Source organism: Zalophus californianus, chromosome 9 (assembly GCF_009762305.2).
Source record: "Zalophus californianus isolate mZalCal1 chromosome 9, mZalCal1.pri.v2, whole genome shotgun sequence".
Classification (NCBI taxonomy): Eukaryota; Metazoa; Chordata; class Mammalia; order Carnivora; family Otariidae; genus Zalophus; species Zalophus californianus.
Genome location: NC_045603.1, coordinates 38,802,523 through 38,826,151, shown reverse-complemented (window position 1 = coordinate 38,826,151; position 23,629 = coordinate 38,802,523). Strand labels below are relative to the sequence as shown.

At 40.2% G+C, this 23,629-nt stretch overlaps 1 protein-coding gene across 2 annotated transcripts in view; it reads right to left on the bottom strand.

Annotated features, from left to right (window-relative positions):
- PAWR (pro-apoptotic WT1 regulator) overlaps nt 1–21,577 on the bottom strand; it is a 109,233-nt gene extending 87,656 nt beyond the window's left edge. Inside the window, exons 1-2 of one of the 2 annotated variants that reach the window (XM_027593843.2) lie at nt 20,679–21,577; nt 19,473–20,164 (exon numbers count right to left, since the gene is read on the bottom strand). In XM_027593843.2, coding sequence (XP_027449644.1) covers nt 19,473–20,015 — 543 coding nt within the window. In that variant the 5' untranslated portion in view covers nt 20,016–20,164; nt 20,679–21,577. Of the gene's footprint in view, nt 1–19,472; nt 20,167–20,678 lie in introns of those variants that run through there. The other variant, XM_027593844.2, reaches the window with a different exon arrangement.
- Between the last annotated feature and the right edge of the window lie 2,052 nt (nt 21,578–23,629).

Below are 23,629 nucleotides of genomic sequence, written 5' to 3'. Positions count from 1 at the left end.
GTTTCTTACAAAACTAAACATACTCGGGGTGCCTAGGTGGCTCAGTCAGTTAAGCGTATGACTCGGTTTTGGCTCTCGTCATGATTTGAGAGTACTGGGAGGGAACCCTGTGTCAGGCTCCCTGCTCAGCAGGGAGCATGCCTGAGATCCTCTCTCTCCCTCTGCCCTTCCCCCTGCTCTCATGCATGCATTCTCTCTAAAATAAATTAAAATAGATAAATAAATAAATAAAACTAAACATACTCTTACCATGCAATCCATTAATCACGCTCCTTGATATTTACCTAAAGAAACTGAAAATTTAAAAGAAAAAGAAACTGAAACTGGGAATTATGTCCACACAAAACCTGCACATGGGTGTTTATAACAGCTTTAATTAAAACTGCCACAAGTTGGAAGCAATCTTCTTTAGTAGGTGAATGGATAAAGTGTGGTACATCCATGGAATATTATTCAACACTAAAAACAGCTATGAAAAGATGGAGGACGCTTAAACGCATATTACTAAGTGAAAGAAGCCTGTATGAAAAGACCACATACTGTATGATTCCTACTCTATGACATTCTGGTAAAGACAAAGCTATGGAGATAGTAAAAAGATCTGTGATTGCCTGGTGGGGGGGTTGCTGAATAGATGGAACACAAAGGATTCTTAAGGGAGTGAAACTACTCTGTATGATACTATTACAATGGATGCATACCATTATACATTTGTCCAAAATCACAGAATGTACAACACCAAGAATGAACCATAATATAAAATACAGACTTGGTGATAATGATGTGTCAGTGCAGATTCATCAGTTCTAACAAATACACAACTCTGGTAGGGGATGCTGATAATGGGAAGCCTATGCATAGGTGGGGGCAGAAGATACAATGGATATCTCTGTATCTTCTGTTCAATTTTGCTATAAACATAAAACTGCTCTAAAATATAAAGTCTAGGGGTGCCTAGGTGGCTCAGTTAGCTAAGCTCAGTTGATTAAATTGGTTAAGCTCATTTGGTTAAGAGTCCTGCGATTGAGCCCCATGCCAGGTTCCCGGCTCAGCCAGGAGCCGGCTTGTCCCTCTATCTCTGCCCTGCTCATGCTCTCTCTTTCTCCCTCTCAAATAAATAAATTTATAATCTTAAAAAAATGTTTTAAACACAATATAAAGTCTATTAAAAAAAAAGCTATCAAATCTGTTCCTGGAACCAAAATTAAATTAAATGGGTGTAACATCTTAACATTAAAATATGCATCTTATGTGTTATTATAAGTGCTTTTCTTAAACAAAAAATTCCAGTTAGTAAGAATGAAAATTCTTCATAGAAAAATCAATTGGTTTCAAAAACACTAAAAATAACTTATTCAGAGTGCCCGGCTGGTTCAGTCCATAAGATTCTCAGAGCATACTCTTGATCTCAGGATTGTGAATTCAAGCCCCACGTTGAATATATAGCTTACTTTAAAAATAAATAAATAAGTAAACAAACTAAATTAAGTTTTGCTAAAAGAAAAAAATCGCTTATTTAGTTTCATTCTGAAAAATTCCATTTCACATTAAAATAAAATGAGGTTTCCTGAGATTCAAATGTTGCAAAGGGAATAATCTGCAAAATATCAAGATAACAGCAATTACTATGACCAATTCTTTCTTACGCCCAAACAAAATTTTTGGCAGTTATTTTCTAGTATTTATATTCAAATATTCATTGGAATGAATAACCATACTAAAAACTGTAGTTCACAATAAAAATGTCTATCACAGGTTGAACTCCAAATTTTAAGTCTACCTCAAGATTTGATGATGTTAAAGGAGGAATCCAGGAAAAAACACAATTTATATATGAAATCACTTATCAATCAAGACATCTGCACCACATTCTTAATAAACATTCTTACTTATACATAGCAAGCAATGAACTAAGTATTGACAATACTAAAATAAGTAAACTCTCAAGCAAAAATAAGTTGAAAAAAGAAAACATTACATCCAAATATTCACTCCAAACCAGCTATAGCCTAAAGCTGCTTTGTGTTCACGCTTTTTTTTTTTAAGATTTTATTTATTTGACAGAGAGAGGGAACACAAGCAGGGGGATTGGGAGAGGGAGAAGCAGGCTTCCCACTGAGCAGGGAGCCCGATGCGGGGCTCGATCCCAAGACCCTGGGACCATGACCTGAGCCGAAGGCAAACGCTTAACGACTGAGCCACCCAGGCGCCCCTGTGTTCACGCTTTTAAAGATTTGTTTATTTTAGAGACAGAGAGAGCACTTGAGCATACAAAAGCAAGCAGGGGGAGGGGCAGAGGGAGAGGAAGAGGGAGATGCAGGGAATCCCAAACCAACTCCCCACTGAGGGCTGAGCCCCATCTCAGGATCCTGAGATCATGACCTGAGCCGAAGAGTTAGACGCTCAACCAACTGAGCCACCCAGACACCCCTGTGTTTGCGCTTTTAAACTTGAAATCAGCAAGTGAAATGTTGAGAAATTTAAGTGAAGTCTCTTTTCTCTAATCAATTTACCATCTAAGATATTCCACCAATTTTTTTTTTTAAAGATTTTATTTATTTGACAGAGAGCACAAGCAGGGGGAGCAGCAGGCAAAGGAAGAGGAAGAAGTAGGCTCCCCACTGAGCAGGGAGCCAGCCCCACATGGGGCTCGATCCCAGAACCCTGGGACCATGACCTGAGCCGAAGGCAGACACTTAACCGACTGAGCCACCCAGGCGTCCCTATTTCACCAATCTCAAAACTGAATCCCTTCTCTGTGAGAATGATGTGGATAAATTTCACTGACACAGGAAAGGTTTTAATCAATATGCTAGAAACACAGGACTTACGTTCTGTGTCCTGAAGATGGAAGTAGCTTCTCTGAATTCAAATCTACTGCCATCTAGAAATGAAGCCAGGCAGAAAGAAAGCACTTAAGCTCTAAATGTTTACCCTACCCATCTCACTGAATCAATAAAAATGAACATCCCTTTCTAAGGATCTTTGAAAAGTCAAAGATGGATTTGATTCCTTGTGAAAACACTTGATTAGATACTTAGAGGAGGGGCGCCTGGATGGCTCAGTCAGTTAAGCCACAACTCTTGGTGTAGGCTCAGGTCATGATCTCATGGAGTCCTGAGACTGAGCTCCGCCACAGGATCCACACTCAGGGGGGAGTCTGCTTGAAGATTCTCTCCCTCTTCCCCCCCCATTCACACATGCATGCTCTCTCTCTCTAAAATGAATAAATCTTAAAAAAAAAAAGATATTTAGAGGAAAACCACATAAAAACTACAAATGTGGACCAAAAAGTGATATGATTAATATTTCAACATAAACAAACATTCTAACTGACATGATCAATTAAGCATTAGTATCTTCTCAAAGCTTTATATGTATCTTATGAAGCGGTACACATTTAATGAAAATATCATCATTAACCAAAGTATTTTTGGTGCTCTTCTTTTGGAATTTCCATTACAGCTTTGTCATATTTTCCAAACTGTTCATTTGATAAACATTAATTCATCACCTCGTTTGTGCTATAACTACTTAATGGTAACAAATGTTTGTCATTTGAGGGTAGATCTGACTTTTCCAAAATTCACCCCAGGTCATCTGGGTAACTCAGGTGATTAGGTTAAGTAAAATAATTATTATATGATCAAAAAAATGAAATGTCAGAACCTTAAATGCATGTTACTAAAATGAAAAGTAGCCACTCTAAAAAGGCTTTACACGGTAGGATTCCAACTACATTACATTTTGGAAAAGGCAATACTATAGAGATCGTAAAAAATCAGTAGCTGCCAGAGAGGGAAGGAAGTATGAACAGGTACAGCATGGAGGATTTTTAGGGCAGTGAAACTATTCCCTATGATACTGTAATGGTAGATACATGACATTATACAATCAACAAAACCCCAAAAGAAGTGTGCAGTAAAATCTAATGTCAACTATCAACTTTACTTAATATTGGTTCATCAGTTGTAACAAATATACCACCACACCAATGCAAGACGTTAATAGGGAAACTGGGGTTTGAGGGCAAATATGGGGAGTCTCTGCTTTCTACTCAATTTCTCTATAAACCTAAAACTGCTCCAACATGTTACTATAAATTAATATGAGTGGTTCAGATGATCCAGAGTAGAGCTTTTAAAGTAACAGTAAGGGTGCCTGGGTGGCTCAGTCAGTTGATCATCTGACTCTTGGTTTAGGCTTGAGTCATGATCTCAGGGTCGTGGGATCAGGCTGCACATCGGGCTCCACGCTTGGCGCAGAGTCTGCTTGAGATTCTCTCTCCCTCCCCCCTTTGGCCCTCCCCCAACTCATGCTCTCTCTAAATAAATAAAATCTTTAACAACAAAAAACAGATACATCAAACCAAACTACCAGTGATAATACCTGTATATCTCTACTATGTATTTTTCCATTAACCTTCTGCTTATAAGATGTAATTCTGTCAAAGTTCAAAGAGAAATTGACAAGCCAACAGCAGTAAACATCAGTATGTCTTCTAAGAAACAACAGTTCAAACAAGCCAGAAATAAGTAAGGTTGAATGATTTGAAACATAATTTGGGAGATTGGCTTAAGAGAAAATATTTAGAATTCTATACCCAGAAAATACACAATCTTTTCAAATACCCCTGGGATATCTACAGAAACTTCCCATGCCTTAGGTCATGGAGAAAATCTCAACAAGAAAGATTACACACAGAACATTCCAACAACAAAGAGCTCCTTAATTCAACCATCCAGAGATAATCACTGTTAACCAGTGTATGATCTTTCCAAACCTTCTGCTATGCCTGACTCTCATATGTAGCTTTAAAAGAAAAAAATCTCTTAAAATAATTAAAAACCTGAAAGATGGGACACCTGGGTGGCTCAGTCAGTTAAGCATCTACCTTCGGCTCAGGTTATGATCCCACGGTCCTGGGATCGAGTCCCACATGGGGCTCCTTGCTCAGCAGTGAGTCTGCTTCTCCCTCTCCTTTTGCTTGCTGCTCCCCCTGCTTGTGCTCTCTTTCTCTAACAAATAAATAAAATCTTTAAAAAATAAAATAAAACAAAAGCCTGAAAGCAAGTTAAATATAAGGATGCCAACTTTGCTTGGACTAATGCTAAAAGGTGATACTGCCCCTACTGTAAACTGGAAAGCACCGGGGGGGGGGGGGGGGGGGGAGGAGGGGGGTGTTTAAGAGGTAAAGTTAGCATCTAATTCTTCTAATCAGAAATTCAGTATGGTCTATCATCTCTGTACTTCACTTTCCTCATCTATAAAACAGGAAGAGCACTGACCTTCCTGGAGTTTTTCTAAAAATTAAGTGAGGTCAGGGGCGCCTGGGTGGCTCAGCCGGTTGGGTGTCTGCCTTCTGCTCAGGTCATGATCCCAGGGTCCTGGGATCAATCCCCATGTCGGGCTCTCTGCTCAGAGCCCGCTTCTCCCTCTCTAACTGCCTGCTGCTCTCCCTGCTTGTGCGCGCTCTCTCTCTCTCTCTAATAAATAAAATCTTTAGAAATAAATAAATAAAAACTTAGTGAGTTCATACCCTTAAAGGGCTTAGAACAGTGCCAGGCCCAGTAAGCATGCAAATGTTATCTATTTATTAACATGGCTTGCTTATCCTGAGAGACAAATGCCTTTCTCTTCACCTACAATCAAAATAATAAAATATTCTAAAAGCCAGTTTGTAGTATAAGTGATTTCTGGTTTATTATCTTTGAAATTATCATGTGTGTAATGGTTAGCACTCTGGACTCTGAAATTATCATATGACTCATAATAAGCTCCCCTAAGCACTCCAACTGAAAACAGTAACAGTCAATTTAACAAAACGTAAAACTGAGAATGTTAATGAACTATATTCTACTACAATGTTCTAATGGTTTCACATATAATGTCTCCCCCCTCGTGTATGACAACCTCCCAATTCATCTTACTTATGTTCTCCCCTTCCTCCAACCTATTCTACACACCACTGCCCAGGAGATCCTGTTAAAATCCTGGTGTCACAAATATGAACATATCTTGCTCAAGGTTCTCCTATAGGTTGACACATTAAGCCTAAAATTTTCAGCCCATTTTTTTAAGATTCTTCACAATTCCACTCCCTAATGTCTCTATTATTATTTCCTAATATAAACCCTTTATTCCAATCAGACTGCTAACTCTCTAGTCCTTCAAGATCAGCTCAAATCTCACACTCCCTCCATGAAACTTCCTGGACCATTCAGTTCTCTAGGGATCTCTCACCTCTCTGTACTAAGAACATGGCATAACATTTAACACTTTAGTATACATTTTTTTTTTTTAAGATTTTTATTTATTTGACAGAGAGAGACAGTGAGAGAGGGAACACAAGCAGGGGGAGTGGGAGAGGGAGAAGCAGGCCTCCCGCGGAGCAGGGAGCCCAATGCAGGGCTCAATCCCAGGACCCTGGACCATGACCTGAGCCAAAGGCAGTCGCTTAACGACTGAGCCACCCAGGCACCCCTAGTATACATTTCTTTTTAATGTTTCAAAATGATCTTACATAATCTTATTTCTCCAAATTAGATTATAATTGCTCAAGAACAAATGATGAACTACAGTTCATTCAAATCCTGAGTGCTGATAACAAAACAGATATGGCAATTCAAATGCCCAAAAGGCCTACTTCAGTGTCTAACATGTAATATGTACCGAGACTGAAAAATGAAATAAAATATGTACCAAGACCACAGTCAATATACTGCAGCTTTATCAGAACACCCAAATTATGAAATATTCCGTAGCCATTAAGAATAACAACAACACAGTGGGGAACCTGGGTGGCTCAATCAGAACACGTGATTCTTGATCTTGGGGTTGTGAGTTCAAGCTCCACACTGGGTGTACAGATTACTAAAAAATATAAATAAACTAAAAACAACAAAAAAAAAACAATACAGGTATATATTTGCTGGCATACAAAGATATTCATGAGATACTGAAAACAATAGTTTTAATAGTTTTAATAGTATTTGTAGAATGATTAAATTTCTGGATATGTATTTTTTATATGTATGCCTAAAAATATACTTAAGAATTATATGCCAAAATATAAGGTAATAGTTACCTGGATAAACGTAATTCCCTTTATGTTTATGAAACAAAAAATATGCAGCAATTAACATCTTTCAAAAAGTTTAAAGGGAAGTATTATTATCACTGGCCCTGTTTAAAAATGGAAAAACACGTCAAATTGATATAGTAATCTACAGCTTATCTTTGCACAATCCCGTTTCTGCTAATTTCATTTCTAATTTTCCACAAATAAGCAGGCATTACCTTTGCATCACCAAAAATAAACCAACACTATTCCTAAAACATGGTTTGGAGAAGCACTTGTCTTCCCCTAAGATAATAGAGGGCAGAAGGGACGAAGGGGGAGGGCGGGGAGCATCTGTGGAAGTTGAACAAATAATATGTGAGAAAAGATTCAAAGGCAATGCTCACCCTTTAGCACCTGTATCCCAAGCATCTATGTTGCAAGATCAACACCACCTTTTATATCAAGTACAGGGTCATGTCTAAACCCAGGGTCAATATTAAACTATAAACTTGATGGTAACACTCAGTACAGAATCTGGCAATTTAGTATCACCAGAGCCCCCATCTCCTCTTCATCTTACTCCACTAAAAATGTCATTCCCAAATCTACCTAGAGTATAGAATTATTTTTGTAATAAAAAGAATTACTTGGGCACAACTTTGTTTAGAGGCTATCCTCTCATCTTTTAACCCACATAGAAATCTGAATTTATTCATTCTATTATATGCAATATAATTTGTACATGGTTTTGTATTGTTTATTATTCTTAAACAGATACCTGTCTCCAAACAAGAAGATCCTCTTAGTGACTTCAAATTAGGCAGGCAAAAGTTTTCCATTCCAGAAGCTGTCAGGGTTACTGGATATACAGGTATGGACAGAAGAAGGAAATACCCAGCCAACAATACTAATAGAGAACAGCAGAATAAAGTCTGAATTCCTTGGCATGACATTCAGATCCATCACAATTGGTCCGTATTATTCCTCTTCAGCCATTCGCCACTCATTCCCCACTAAGAATTCTCTGCACATCAAATTTCCTCTGTTAGAACATATCCCTCCCTCTTTCCAACAATGATAACTAATGTGAATGCACTGGCACCCAAACAAATCTGGGGTCAAATCCAAGTTCTGTCAGTACAGCCTTGGGCAAGTCACAACTTCTTTGAGGCATCTTGTAAAATGAGGAATATATTTAAAAAATTCTACCTTGTGAATTAATGTGAAGATTAGAACTAACACATGGAAATCCCCCAGCACAGTACTGGGCACACAGGAAATATATTTGTAATAGAATGCTATTATTTCCTGGCTTTGTGCCTTCACAAATGCTATTTCCTCTACAGAGAATGTTACCGAGTCTCCCCTCTCTGTTTGGGAAATCCTTCGTATCAGTCAAGACACAGGGCTCAATACTACTTTACCTTATGTAAAGGTCTCTTTGACTCCCTCATGTAACTGATGGCTCCCTTTTCTGACCTAGTTCAGTACTCTGTTCTTTTCTCTATCATAGTTCTCATTATACCAAATTCCATTTAGCTGTTATAAACGGAGTATTTGTATCTCCCCAAAATTCCTATGCTGAGATCCTAACCCCCAATATATTACAGTATTAGAAGGGAGGTCCCTTAGGAGGAGATTAGGTCATAAGGATGGGGCCCCTCACGAATGGGATTAGTGCCCTGATAAAAGAGATCCCAGATATCTCTCTCACCCCTTCCACCATGTGAGGACAGAGTGAACCCGGAAGCAGGCCCTCACCAGACACCAATTCTGCTGCTGCCTTGGACTTTTGCAGCCTCCAGAACTGTGAGAATAAATTTCTGTTGTTTGTTAGACACCCAGTCTATGGTATTGTTACGGCAGCCTGAACTAAAACATTATCTTTTTCTCTGAGAGAAGACTGAAAGTTCCTTAAAGACTGGTGAGTATGTAATTCATCTTTGTATCATCTAGCACTGAGCTTGGGGTACAGCAGGCACTCAAATGTTTCTGAGTAAACCAAGTAAAAAAGAATCTAACAGGTCACAAGCAACCTTGTAGAGACCAACTGCAATTAGGTAGCAGGAAGTGAGCAATGAAATGGGAGTTAGCAAGTGAAAACAATGCCTGCAAGTTGAACAATTAAGTTGAAAGTAAAGCAGAATTAAGGGAACATTTCTTCATGGCAAGATGAACCAAGAGGGAAAGGCCAAGTATTTAAGAAAGAAGGAAAACAATAAGCAAGATTTAGATAGGAATCAGCGTACAGGTAGCCCTGGGGGGATGGGAAGGTAGGTGTGTGCTACCCTCACCTAGAGGTAGGAAGGTTGAGGAGGAATTTTCCAGCTCAAACATTGTTATGTAATTTTCTAATACCAATGAAATACTTCTTAATTCATCCATTTCTTTCCTTTTCAGTATTAGTATACTCTTAAATGAGTATTCTTATATCTGGTCACATCTGCTCCCTAGCCCTTTCTCCATCTCATTACTTGAACTGATCTTCTCAAGCCACTGTTTCACGTATTTTGGATAGATGAATGTGGATACGCACATAAACGTATAAATGGATGTATATGTATGAGTACATACATATACACTATAATATTTATTTAGAAACCTGGATTTGTTCCAATGCAACTGATATATTAGGGAGTAAGTTGAACATGATACAAATTTCGCATCTGCTTATGCACAACTGAAACACTAGGTAAGCACAGAAAATGCAACCCAGTCACAAAGAATGACATAGAATGCACACATCTCAAACATCTGCCAGCTCACTCCTCTTGTTGGAACCCATCCACATCTGGTGTTACAGTTTCAGTCCAATTCAGATAACCCTTCTTCTAACACTTCACAAATTGCCACCCTTTCGACACCCACTTCTATAAGACAACTCAGGTTTTTTTCAAGATCAAGTGTCGTATCTATTGTAGTATTTATGTATTTCCTAACCATTTAACGTGTAAAATTGTGCTAGTCTTTATTAGTTTCTATCTTTTTACATGTCACTGACAAAATTTCTGAGTATTATGCCCTTAAACTCCATTTTTCCTTATGCCCTGTAGTTTTCATTGTGTGATTTTGCATGTATGATTAGGAACTTTTATGTTGAATTATAACTTACACACACTTATAATTATTGCAGCTCTGATCACCAAGTTCCCATTGAAATCAAAGGCTACGGAGGAGGTTAAAAAAAATATATATATGGGCATAAGGCACCTGGGTGGCTTAGTCAGTTAAATGTCCCGACTCTTGATTTCAGCTCAGGTCATGATCTCAGGGTCCTGGGATCAAGCCCCGTGTTGGGCTCCGTGCTCAGCTGGGAGGTTCACTTGAGGATTCTTTCTCTCCCTCTCCCTCTGCCCTCTCTCTCTCTCAAATAAATAAGTAAATCTTAAAAAAATAATTGGGCATCCCTCACAATTATCTGAAGGTCCTAGTATCCATGAAGTACTTTGAAAGACCCAAACACTTGTCTTGAAGAATGCTTCAGGAAACCCAATACACAAAAAGAAAAAAATATATACGTTTATCTTAAGACAACTTATCTGCCAATCAGACAGCTACATAATAGGCCAAAGAAGCAGTAGAGTCCTTCACCAATGAAGTAATGCTCTAGTATTTTAGTATCAAATAACACAAACATATCCATCCCTAAAGACCGAAAGCATAATGGTAGCTGCCAGGGGCTAGGTAGGTAAAATGGGGAGTTGTTGTTTAATAGGTATAGAGTTTCAGTTTTACATGAGAAGAGTAATGGGATGGATAGTGATGATGACCATATAATAATACAAATATATTTAATACCACTGAATGTATACTCAAAAGCAGTTAAAATTTTATTAGTATTTTACCACGAAGAAAAGAAATCCCTATATTGCACACCTGAAACTAATTTTTTTAAAAATCCATCCTTATTTTTGAAGAACACCATCATAAAAATACTCATGATGAATGACTACTAAATGCACATAAAATCTGTATAGTGTGGTTCCATTTTTTATGTAGATATAGAGAAAAAGGATCAGAAACAAGTATTTATATGAATTAAGATAACAGGTGATGTTTCTCTATCTTTTCCTGTATTTCTAAAAAGGAACTACAATGAACACATTTTTATTTTTTTTAACACATTACTTTTACCAGCAGAAAAAAATTAAGATTACGTAAGTTTAGTGTGGATCAACTTTTGCTTGCACTACAGGCTATCAAAAAGTCTAGCCAAGAATTTCAAACCCGAAGTAACTTCTTTGACTATTGCAGCTAATATAATCTTACTTTTTATTCCTCAAGTACCATCTTCTGAAAGTTAATATTGTTCTTCAAACTAAGATTTCCATTCTTTTTTAAAGTACTACTAAAAATATTCTTCAAGAAATTCCAAAAGCAACAGAAAGTAATACTTTGTATACAAAGTATACTTTGTATAACTTGCAAATTTCACTTTTATGACCATAAGCTTAATATTAAAAAGTACCATTTAAAGTTAATTTTATTATAAAACATGTTTTCATCCTGTATTTCAAACTGTATTTTTATTTCTTATTCAGCTAGTCCCCCAGAGTTTATATAAAGAAACTGCAAACAAAATTTAAACTATCACAGAAATGTAATCTGTAACAAAAATTCTCTCCTTTCTATTCATTTCAGCAAAACCCTAACAAAATGCCATCAGAATACAACACTGTTTAAAAAAAATTCAACCATATAAAACAAATGAAAACTATTATTGAAAACTACCCTGTGACCCGTAGAATTTGGTGAAGCAATTTTCTAAACACTATCACAGAATAAATATTTATTATCCAATTTTCACATGCTAGGTTTTGAACTCACTGGATCAGTTTCTACCTTTTGAGATATATAATTTTGCTGCTTTTAGAAACTAAATGTTCTTACAATTTCATTCAGACATAGTGCCTAATATATTTTTAAATAATCCAAGGAGAATATGATAGATGGCTAAGGCTTGATTCTATACAGTAGGTGTATGGCTATAAACACAAATGCCTAAGATTTAAACTGAAAGTTCCCTCAACAATAACCAGATATTTTAAGAATCAACTGGCCAGCTAAGAATGCCTATAGATTTAATATGTGATAGTGAACAAGAGAAGAAATCATGCAGTCGGGAATATTTTGTGATAAGAGGGGCAAAACCTGTTTTAAGAGTTTGAACCACAAATTATTAAATACATTTTCAATCATAATTATACACTTTCCTTAAAGATATGTAAAAATGAAAAATGAATGAAAGTTCAAACTACACATTAAGGTAGAGTTTTTTTTTTTTCCTGTAGCCTAGGCTTCTAACAAATTCAAGACAAGAAGCAAGGCAGATGCAACATTTTGCACCAACTGTACATTACATAAATGTTCAAGGTGCTTTGAATTTCCAAGTAGTTCAAGTTGTCTTTGTTAAAATGTTTATTAAGTTTTTAATTAGAAGGAAAAAAAGAATTTTCAACATCCCAATAAGAAATTTCCACTAGACATCAACAACCAGTTATCAATATAACCACACAGTAATAATTTATCATTTTATCATTTTTGGAACATTTACACCAACATTATTTTATTTGATTCATGTAATAATCCTGTTAAGACAATCAGTATCAATTTCATTTGACAGATTAGTAAACCATTACAGGGCATTTAAGTCAGTTCTTCCCAAACTTTAGGGTGTACAAGAATCACTCAGGAACATGTTAAGACTCTGCAGCCTCAGTAACCCCTCTCTCTCCCCAGACTGAGGTGGATTCCAGGAATCTCCATTTCAAATAAACAACACAGGTGATACTGGTACAGGTGGTCCCCATTCCTAAATCCCCAAGCCACATCTTTTAAGACACTGATTTAAGTAACATGACTAAGACTTTAGGTGGTTTAAAACTCCATCTGTATTTTGAATCTAAGTTCCCAAATGTTTAGATAGTAGAGCTTTGCAGATCTCCTTGAAATATACATAAAATTTTAATTTTTAAAAAATTTTACACTTATTTAAAGTAATACCTCTTATACTAAACTCCTATATGAACAAATGGTGGTAAGTATTCAAAGAAACATAAAACTGAGGAAATTCTACCATCATTTCATTTTCTGTGAGATGCAGGAAAAGCTGGTATTGAATTACTTGAATACTGCTGCATTTTATAGGGTGGTAAGCTAAAACTTAGGTACCACAGGTTCTAAAAACATAATGAAAAATTAAGATGAAAATATAAAAGCACTTAGAGCACAACTTTGTGAATACACTAAACCACTGAACTGAATAATTTAAAGGATTAATTTTATGATCTATGAATTATATCTCACTTTTTATTTATTTTTTAAAAGATTTCATTTATTTATTTGACAGAGAGAGACACAGCGAAAGAGGGAACACAAGCAGGGGGAGTGGGAGAGGGAGAAGCAGGCTTCCCGCTGAGCAGGGAGCCCGATGCGGGGCTAGATCCAGGACCCTGGGATCATGACCTGAGCCGAAGGCAGATGCTTAACGACTGAGCCACCCAGGTGCCCCTATATCTCACTTTTTAAAAAGAAAAAAGCACTCAGAAAATTTCAAACCCTCAATATTTGCCAATCATTTTAAACTTCTAAGACATATTTTAGCCTTTCTATTAAACAGCATAATTACTTTCTGGCCTATATTACAGGTGCTAAAAAGCAATGTAGAAATAATAAAGAGCATAAACAAAGCCACTAGCTTGATAGTGATTTTATTTTATTTTTTAAGATTTTTTATTTATTCATTTGAGAGAGACAGACAGCAACAGCACAAGCAGGGAGGAGAGGGACATGGATCATGACCTGAGCCCAAGGCAGACACTTAACCGACTCAGCCACCCAGGTGCCCCTTGATAGTGATTTTAAATAAGAATTTTAATGTCACTATGTATTTCCTCTCAAGTTTTTCTAATAAAGTTCCACTTTATCTGCCTTTTATTATAGGGCTATTTTCAAATTCTATAGTCATATGTTAGCACCTTCTAGTTTACTACTAAAATAATCTTTCTTAACTAGGTATATAGTATATAATACACTGAAATATAGTAAGATGGTTGGTTATTAAGCACCAGGCTTTAAAGGCTTTATCTCTACTGTGCTTCATACCACATATGTGACCTGAGGCAAGTAAGTAACTTACTTGCTCTCCCCCATCTTCCCATAGGGTTGTGGTGAGAATTAAAGGCACCAATACATGTGAAGTGCTTAGAACAGTGCCTAGCACTTAATATGCACACCATGTCATCTACTTTAATTACATAATTATTTTTACAGAAAAAGGCATCCCAGCTTAGACCACTCATTACAAATCCTGATAATATTAAAATTTTAATTTACTTTACCAACATTTAGGAAAGTTGAGCTTGTTTATGCTATATCTACCCTATTCACAAGTTCAATCTTCCCCAACCCAGAGTCACTATTAGTTCCTCTTCTGACTCATCACATAGAAAGGTAGACAGTCTGGAACCTACTGGGCATACTGAAAGGAATTTCTTAATCTACCTGGATTTACATGGTTTACTAAGTAGAATTTATCTTACATAATGTTCAATAAATATGCTGAATAATTATGACTTAAAATTGTGCTCACTTAAAAGTGCTTTCTATATATCATATGCTCCTTCAAACTACAGGGTAGGTGTTTAGCCCCATCTTGACAGAAAAACGACTTATCACTTAAGTAAAAACAAAGATTCACATTTTCTGACTTCTAGCCAAAAACAGATTTTGCGGGTGGCCTGGTGTTCAAAATTTTGCCAAGCAAAGTATAAATCAGAGAGTCAGAAGCAATCTCTGAGCCTACAAATTTGACTCTAATTTCTATTCAGTTCCTTTTACTGTTTTCCCCATTCAGATGTTTAAATTAAGATAACCTCTAATATAAAGTTATAGAAAAAAAACAAAGTTATAAGGCAATAAGCTAAATAATGCAAAGCAGGTTAATTCTTTTTTTAATTTTTTTTTAAATTTTATTTTAAGTCGGCTTCACACTTAATACAGGGCTTGAATTCATGACCCCAAGATTAAGAATTGCACAATTTACCAACGGAGCCAGCCAGGTGCCTCTAGAGTAGGTTAATTCTTAAAAACACTTTTCCCAAGATGCACAAAAAAACCCACAAAAACATTTAAAATATTGCTCTACCACTTATTCACTTTCCATGTGATCCTGAGTCATTTAAATTCTCCAAGCTTCCATTTTCTCTTCTGGAAATGAGGATAAAAAGAGAAACTATAACTACCACAAGGGATTGCTGTGAGCATTAATTAAAACAACACATAAAGCACTCTAGCCAACCACTGCGAAAACAGTAGGTTTCGACATATATTACCTTTATATTTAAATCAAAACTTCAGTGCCATTTGACCTCGACCTATTGGATTATTATATTTTCTAGGGTAATCAGATCTGTTAACTCTTCTGCAAACCTATTAAATGGCAGTAACTTCATAAGCACTATGAAAACAGGAGTGACACTGCCTAGGAATCCTTCCTCAACTGTCCCCCACTCAGGAAATAGGCTGTACTTAACACTGTACTTTACCACAGTTCCCTATATTACTTGAGAGGCCCTGTGGACAAGCCTGTGTCCTATTCATTTCTGTATCCCCAGACTGCAGCCCAATAGTTCTTAACCCTGACTCACAGCAGAATCACATGCGAAGTTTATCAAAATATTAATGCCTGGGATCCATCCCAGGCCCATTAAATCAAAAGGGGGTCAGGGAGGGAGAGGGGAAGTATTCTCCATGGGGAGTTTTTTTAAGATCCTCACATGATTTTAATTAGCTACCACAATTAAGAACCACTGCACTCTGATATTTAAAATATTATACAAACAGGTATATATACATATATGTGTGAATATATGTATAAGTATATAGCTACAGAAATGTAAGTCTCAGCTCAAGACCCTCACCCTCACTAGCTTCTCACAGCCCAATCATCTCTTTCCTCTAACACAAACTATATATATATATATATATATATATATATATTTTTTTTTTTTTAAGATTTTTAAAGTAATCTCCACACCCAACGTGGGGCCTGAACTCACAACCCCGAGATTAAGGGTTGCACGCTCCACCAACTGAGTCAGTGAGGTGCCCCTGAACACAAAATATTTCTAATAAACAATTTGCTGTGTTAAGATGGCTTTTCAATTGTTAACTCAGTACTTAAATTTTTTCATATAATTATGCCTTATCCTTCCTCCTGGATTACAGTTCTGCTCCTTGAGAATATACACTGCCTTACTCTTCTTGTTTTTTCCACAGCACTTACAACAGTGCCTTGAACACAGACATGTAATAAACATCTGACAGATCTAATAAACATATACCAAAATTATTGGCAGGAGGTATATTACATCCAAATTATCCAATTTGGGCTACTGCCCAAAAAAATATAAGAATTTAGAAAAAGAAACATTTTAAAAAAAATCTTTACCTCAGTAAATGAGAACTAAAGTTTGTCTCACTAACGACAACTGAATATTTGCACTTTTTATGACAGTTATCAGAAGCAGTAACCCCCCCAGCTTCACATCCCCATCTACCACTTTTAGTTTTTGACTTGCTTCCTCACTAAAACTATCTTCTGGTTGTTTGTGGTATCTTTAGCTGTTGTCAGGTATCTTTACAACAATTTTATATTACTCTGTAATTAGTAAAATAAGTTAATGAAAGTCACACTGATGTGTCATGTTACTCTTCTAATATAAACTCGGTTGAGAATATTGCCTGAAAATAAGAGGCTTTCTCAACATTAAATAATAACACAAGTCCACTCTTGAATATTGACAGATTGGTGATTTTCTGTTTTTATATTTGCAAACCTGAAAATTTTGTAAAATATTATGACTTCTTAAACCAGGAGCACTAAGTTATATTACACAAGAAACTCCACAGCAACTGATATTCTCAATGCTGTAACTACTAAGTGAAATGAATGGCACACAATTCTAAAAAAACAACGTACAACAACCTAAAGATATAAAGATGGCCCACCTTTAAAGTTTTGTGTCATATATTTACCACTATTAAAATAATCTGAACGACTTAAGTTGTTTTTATGAAAATATGAGGAGGAGGCCCTCAAGAAGCATGCCTGCTAATTAGATACTGCGGTAAAACATTACCATGTTTTGTTGCGTCCTACAGCAACAGATAGAGCCATAGTTACCACGAAAAGAAAGCAGTCCTCAATTCCCTATTCAATAAAAAAGGTTCAAATTCCACAGACAAAAAAATGGTACCCTGGGTTGTTTGTTTTTAAGGAAGATTAAATTTAGGACTTGCCAACACCCAAACGAAAAACATTCCAGAGTATTAGACTCAATTGTAGTGGGGAGTCATCTACATTCTCAGCACTATGTTCCCTAACCCAAAGCAGGAGTATTAACAAAGGATGTTTCTTAGGACCTCGTAAGATATACCACACTTATTTCCCCCAGTAAACATTACCCTTGTTAAAAACAAAAACAAAGAAGGTACTTGAGAAGTACCAATTCTAGCACAAGCAGCCAGACAAAAAATGAAGTTTAACATCTGCCAAGATATTTCCCAAAATAAGACCCCTGTCAGATGAACAATGAGGAAAAGACTGAAAATGACTAATTCTTTTATTTGGACCATCAGCAACTTTTAAAAATAAAGTTGAGGAATGTAGCTTTTCCAAAGCCTTGTCTCTAGTTTCCCCTTAAACTTCATATTTTTAACTAAAAAAAAAAAAAACCTAGAAATTTGATTACCACTCTCATGAATTCCTTTTAAAGCAATTTAATGAATAACAGATCCTTTGTGCAAGTAGCAAACCACAGAGGACAGTTTTGCTGGCTGATAAAAATCTGTCTGAAACATGCATATAAAAATATATATCCTTCAAAGACAAACCGTAATTTTCCAGGTATGGAAAACGTATTAACACTTAAAAAGTGGGGTATGTTTGACACACACCCTAACTTACGGTGAATGCTTTTACTTGAACCACAATTAAAGTTAGCACATTCTTATTAAGTATTTACTGGTTATCAAAGTTGAATAAATTAGAAAGCCACCAGTAAAAAAACTTAAAAAATAAAAAAATAAAACCTAAAGAGCCAATGAGAAAAAGATGCAACTACTTTGGGTGAAACAAGGTTGTGCAATCACTTCCCAAAACGAGTGCACTTCTATTAAAGTAACCAAAATTGTTTAGGATTTTTTTTTTTTGAGGGTAGAGATAGGTGCGGTTACACATTAAGGAAAAATGTTTCACCACTCACTCTAATAAGAAGATGCTGCTGCCTGCAGGAATGTTGAAACCTCTCAAAAATACAAAACAAAAACAAAAACCCTACCACAACTGTTTTCCAAAATATACAGAGCCAAATACTTAAATACAAGGAAAGATGGTCTTAAAAAGAATTGTGGATTACTACAACGTTCCTATTGTCCTAATATCACTCAGAATAAAGTGTAAGGGGTGTGTGTGTGTGTGTGTGTGTTGGGGAGCGCTGTTCCCAAAAGCTGTGTGTGTGTGTGTGTGTGTGTGTGTTGGGGAGCGCTGTGTGTGTGTGTGTGTGTGTGTGTTGGGGAGCGCTGTTCCCAAAAGCTGTGTGTGTGTGTGTGTGTGTTGGGGAGCGCTGTGTGTGTGTGTGTGTGTGTGTGTGTGTGTGTGTGTGTGTTGGGGAGCGCTGTGTGTGTGTGTGTGTTGGGGAGCGCTGTTCCCAAAAGCTGTGTGTGTGTGTGTGTTGGGGAGCGCTGTGTGTGTGTGTGTGTGTGTGTGTGTGTGTGTGTGTGTGTGTGTGTGTGTGTGTTGGGGAGCGTGTGTGTGTGTGTGTTGGGGAGCGCTGTGTGTGTGTGTGTGTGTGTGTGTGTGTGTGTGTGTGTGTGTGTGTGTGTGTGTGTGTGTTGGGGAGCGCTGTTCCCAAAAGCTGGTTTATAGACGGAAGTGATATACTAATTTAGATATACTCATCTTGGATCCACTGAAAAATAAAGCTGTGTTGCACAGTGCTAAGGCCTCGTTTCTTTACAGGTGCTATTAAACACTATCAAGAGAAAAGAGACCAACAATCCAGTAACTTCAGATAGACACGTGGGAAACTAAACTTAGTATGTCGTCATCACCATTAATCAATTTTTCTAACTGATTAAGCAAAAACAGCCCTAGGTGGGCAAGTTTTGGAGCCACCAACTGTCCTCTAAAGAAGGATCCTGAATCTGAGACTTTAGCCAGGAAGCCTGAAAAGCACGTGTCCTACTTTGGGTTTGGGGAACTTCCCGGGAAGCATTTGTTCAGAGTAAAACTCCATCACCCTCTGCGCCTGCCTAACTCGGCGAAAGGATAAGTACTGCCTAGCGCGGGGAAACTCTGCTGCCGGGAGGACGGGGGAGCTCCCCGCCGCGGCCCCCGCCCGCTCACCTCCGCCGTGGGGATGTTGACCACGCCGGTGGAGCGACGCTTCTCCCGCAGCTTTCTCTTCTCGATTTGCCCCTTGCCTTTCCTGGCACTGGGGCCCGCACTCTTGCCCTTCTCCGGGGCGCCGTCGCGCTCCTCCTCGTCGCCCCGGGCCGGCGGTGCCCCCGAGGCGGAGACCGCGGCGGCGGCCGTGGGGGGCGGCTCGTCTTCGGGCCGCCGGGGGCCGGGGGCGGACCGGGGCAGCGCCGCTGGGCCCACGGCGCAGTTCACGCCCCCAGAGCCGGGGGCGGCAGGTGCGGCCGCGCCGCCCGGGAGGTTGTTGTTGAGCTCGTTGGCCGCGGCGGCGGCGGCGGCGGCGGCGGCGGCGGTGCCCAGAGCTCCCGCTGGGGGCTTCCCGGTCGCGTCGCTGCCGCCCCCGCTCGGAGCGGCCGGGCCCGGGGGGTTCTGCTTCGCACGCATCTTCTCGCGCTTCGCCTTCCACTCCTCCAGGAAGTCTGTGGTGCTGCCGCTGCTGCCGCTGCTGGTCCGGTAGCCACCGGTCGCCATATTCCCAGCGGGACCGGCCGGGCTCTCACCTCAGGCCGCCCCGCCCGGCTCCAGCCGCCGCCGCCTCTGCCTTCCCGAGGCCGGGAGGATGCGAGGGAACGACCCCCGGGGCGCGGGGGCGGCCCGGACTCCCCCGGCGGCCGGCAGCTCTGAGGCGAAACACAAAAGGGGGCGGAGAAGGGAAGCGTTAAGGTCCTCGCCCGGCCGGAGGGTCTGCCCCGCGGCCCGCCCCGGAGCCCCCCGCCCCCGCAGAGCGTGCTGACCAGGCCCCGCCGGCAAGTGGCTGCTGAGTCCCCACCCTGCAAAGTTTCTCCGTCGCACCTACACGGCGGGCCTGGACGATCGCCGCCCCTCGAGGGGAGGAGAAAAGGGCTTGTCCCCACCCCCCGGCCCGCCCGCCCCATCCCCACCGGGGTCTGCGCCTGCGGCGGTCGGGGGACCAGGGCCAGACCCCGCCACCTGTCGGCCCGTCGCATGTCCTGCCCCTCGCTCCGGCCCCCGTCGGCCCAAGGTCCCCGCCACCAACACCTTCATTCCTGGGTGAGGCGCGAAGCCCCCAGGCGGCTCGCTGAAGAGGCGGGACGCGTACAGACACCAGCTGTGCAGCCGCGTCGGGAAGACGGGTGCGCGGGTCGAGCGCGGGCGGCCGGAGCAGCCCCTTACCTGAGAGGTGTCCTGGAGGGCCAGGCGCGGGTCTGGGAGTCGGCGCCCAGGTGAACCCACGCGGCGGCGCGGAAAGAGCCGCAGCCAACTCGCGGCCGGAGCTCAAGGCTCCGCCGGGCCAGGAGGGAGAGAGAGAGGGAGGGAGCGAGGGGCGGGAGGGGAGCCGAGCGGCGCCGAAGCGCGGGCGGAAAGGGCCGAGACGGCGAGCGAGGGGCGCGGCGCGCCGTGGGGGGGGAGGGTCGTGCCCGCCGACGCCCCGCCCCCGGCTCTCAGGTGCGCGCCGCCTGGTCCAGCCCGCCGCTGCAGCCCGTCCCGCGCGCGCCAGTCCCACCGCACTTTCCTGGGCTCGCGGCCCCACAGCGGCGGGACCCGCGGCAACTCTGACCCCGAGCGGGGCAGCCCTCCACGCCCTTCACCCCGCTCCTGTTCTCCGCCTCTTCGTCTCCACCACTCTTCCTTCTAAGTACAAGACATACTCTTCGAGGGAAAATCTCGAATGCTGCTGGCCGAGGGGGAAAATGCAATGAAGTTGTGATGATTCAGACCTGACTGGCCAGGATGGGAAAACGCTCGCGCGTCACTTTTCCTGGTCGCTGCCCCCTTTTCAGATGTACTAGGGTGGCAGACAGAAGAGCTGAAGAAAAAAAACCGAACCAAACCCAGAAGCTTCTGAGAAAAGCCTGTGGTTTCTGGGTGAAAGGGTGGGCTGAAAGAAGGAGGGGCTTAACTTATCAGTGAACTATCAAGGGTTTACTACTATTTTAGGCTTGCAAGAGAAAACTAAAAACTCATTTTGACAGTGTATTGCATTGGCATCCCAACCCTATTTGGAATTGTCCTTTTAACCCTGTCTCTACACCTCTTCTTTACAGAGTGAATTTAGCAGTAAAGTTCCCTACCAAGACACCAAAGCTGTGTTGATGCTGATTTGATGCGACGTGGGGCGGTGATTGACTCTCTTTTTCCATCCTTAAACGTGTCATAAGGGTATATCTTATCCTCAGATGCAAGTCATCTAACATTTCTGGATCAGGGCTGGGTGAACTGCCACCATCATGCACCTGAGGAGACAAACCTCGCTATATTACAAGTGGTGCCGGGGCACATCACGGTCACAGGCTACAATTGCCAGGTCACCACTTTGTTAAAAAAAAAAAAAAAGTAGGCGAGCCCTGAGTCACACTCTTACCTAACATAATCTTTCTACCTACTTAGTATTCCTGTTTTGCCCAGGTGGCACATGGTGGGTGAGCAGTCAGTGTGTGCCTGCCACAAGAATGAGATTGGGAGAAAGTGATTCACATGCTATTTATTTCTCGGAGGGAAAGTCACACAGTTCCTGTCTTGGGTCTGGCTGTTGGGGTGAACGCGTGGGTAGCAGGGAGGGAGCTCTGGAAAAATCCTTAGAAAATTAAAGGCCTTCCTTGGGAACTGGTTTCAAAGGCTGAGCCTAGCTGGTACCATCCTGGGTGTGCCACCTGAAATTCCTCAATTACAGACTCACTAGAGTGTTTTGTTTTCTGAGTTTTAAGGGGGTAGTAGGAGGGTTAGGCATTAAATAGACTCACATTAATGCTTTGTAACTTACCAAAGGATTTTCACCTGGAGGGGCTGCGGGGTACAGTAGAAAGCGGATACAGTGTGCCTGAATCCAAGTTCTTAAGTAGCTGCGAGATCTCCCGGGTGTTTAAATTCTCTGAAACTCAGCTTTCTTTACTACCAAATCAGCAACAACAGCATATATTTTTAAGCTATCCTAAGAATTGACACTGTGTGCTTGGTTCAAGGAAGACACTCAGTAAATAATCCTTTTATTAATAGGATATCAAACAGTTTTTGGTCTCTAAGAAGTTGGGGAGGGGTGTGGAGGGAGAGAAGGCAGGCCAAACAGTAAAGGTACTGAATATACAATATTAATTTGAAAATTATAGACAGAATGAACTAGAATAACGCTTACGTCACAAATTTATCACTGCACTTTTGGACCAGTTCTCAGTATTCATAGGCTCTGACTCAGGAATTGGCTACTACTGACTCCTGTGGCTTTGGGCAAGTTGCTTAACTTTGGGGCCTCTGTTTACTTACATATAAAATGGGGATAATGATACTTCCTACATTGTGAGAGTGTTGTGAAGATGCCTGAGATCCTTGGATAAAAGGTAGTATATGAGAACCAGAGTAGTTATTATTAGTCTATAAATGCCCTAGGAACTATGGATGAAAGAGATTATTGAGGTACAAAGCACTGTGTATTATTATTGTTATCATTTATTATACCTTTTGTCTTTGCCTTACCATTCTCATTTCCAAAGATGTATTTCACAGCCAGACTGCTTCCAGCACTGCACCAAGATATTTAGCTGAGTCAGTCCTAAATTACAAAATGTTTGCGTATCATCAATCTTTATGTTTAGCATTCTGATGAAATAATCCTCAAAGACTCAGAGCATTGTTTCTCAACCATGGCACTGTTGACATTGGGGACTTGGTAATTCTTGGGGGTTTGTCCTGTCCATTGTAGGATGCTTAGCATCCTTGGCTTGTAGCCACTAGATATCAGTAGTTGCCCCCAACCCCCAGTTGTGACTTTACCACATGTTCCCTGGAGGGAAAAATCTTCCCCAGTTGAGAACTGAGCTAGCCCTAAAATAACTAATTTCGGTGATACACTTGCCCTTAAATAATAAAGGGAAATATGATGATGCTAACAAAGAGATTCATTGTAATATATCTGAATGAAACTCATTCTAAATAAGTCTTCGTGTTTTCGAGGCAGTGGATTAGCTATGATGCGAAATAGCCGATTTGCATGTGTTGAAATAATTAATAGGATATTGAGGAATAGCTATTGTGCCTTCAATGCAAATATTTCTGGAACATACGCAATTCACCCTCTAAAATCAAAATAATACATGTACATAGTTTTAGAAGGTAAATACTTTAGTTCTGCA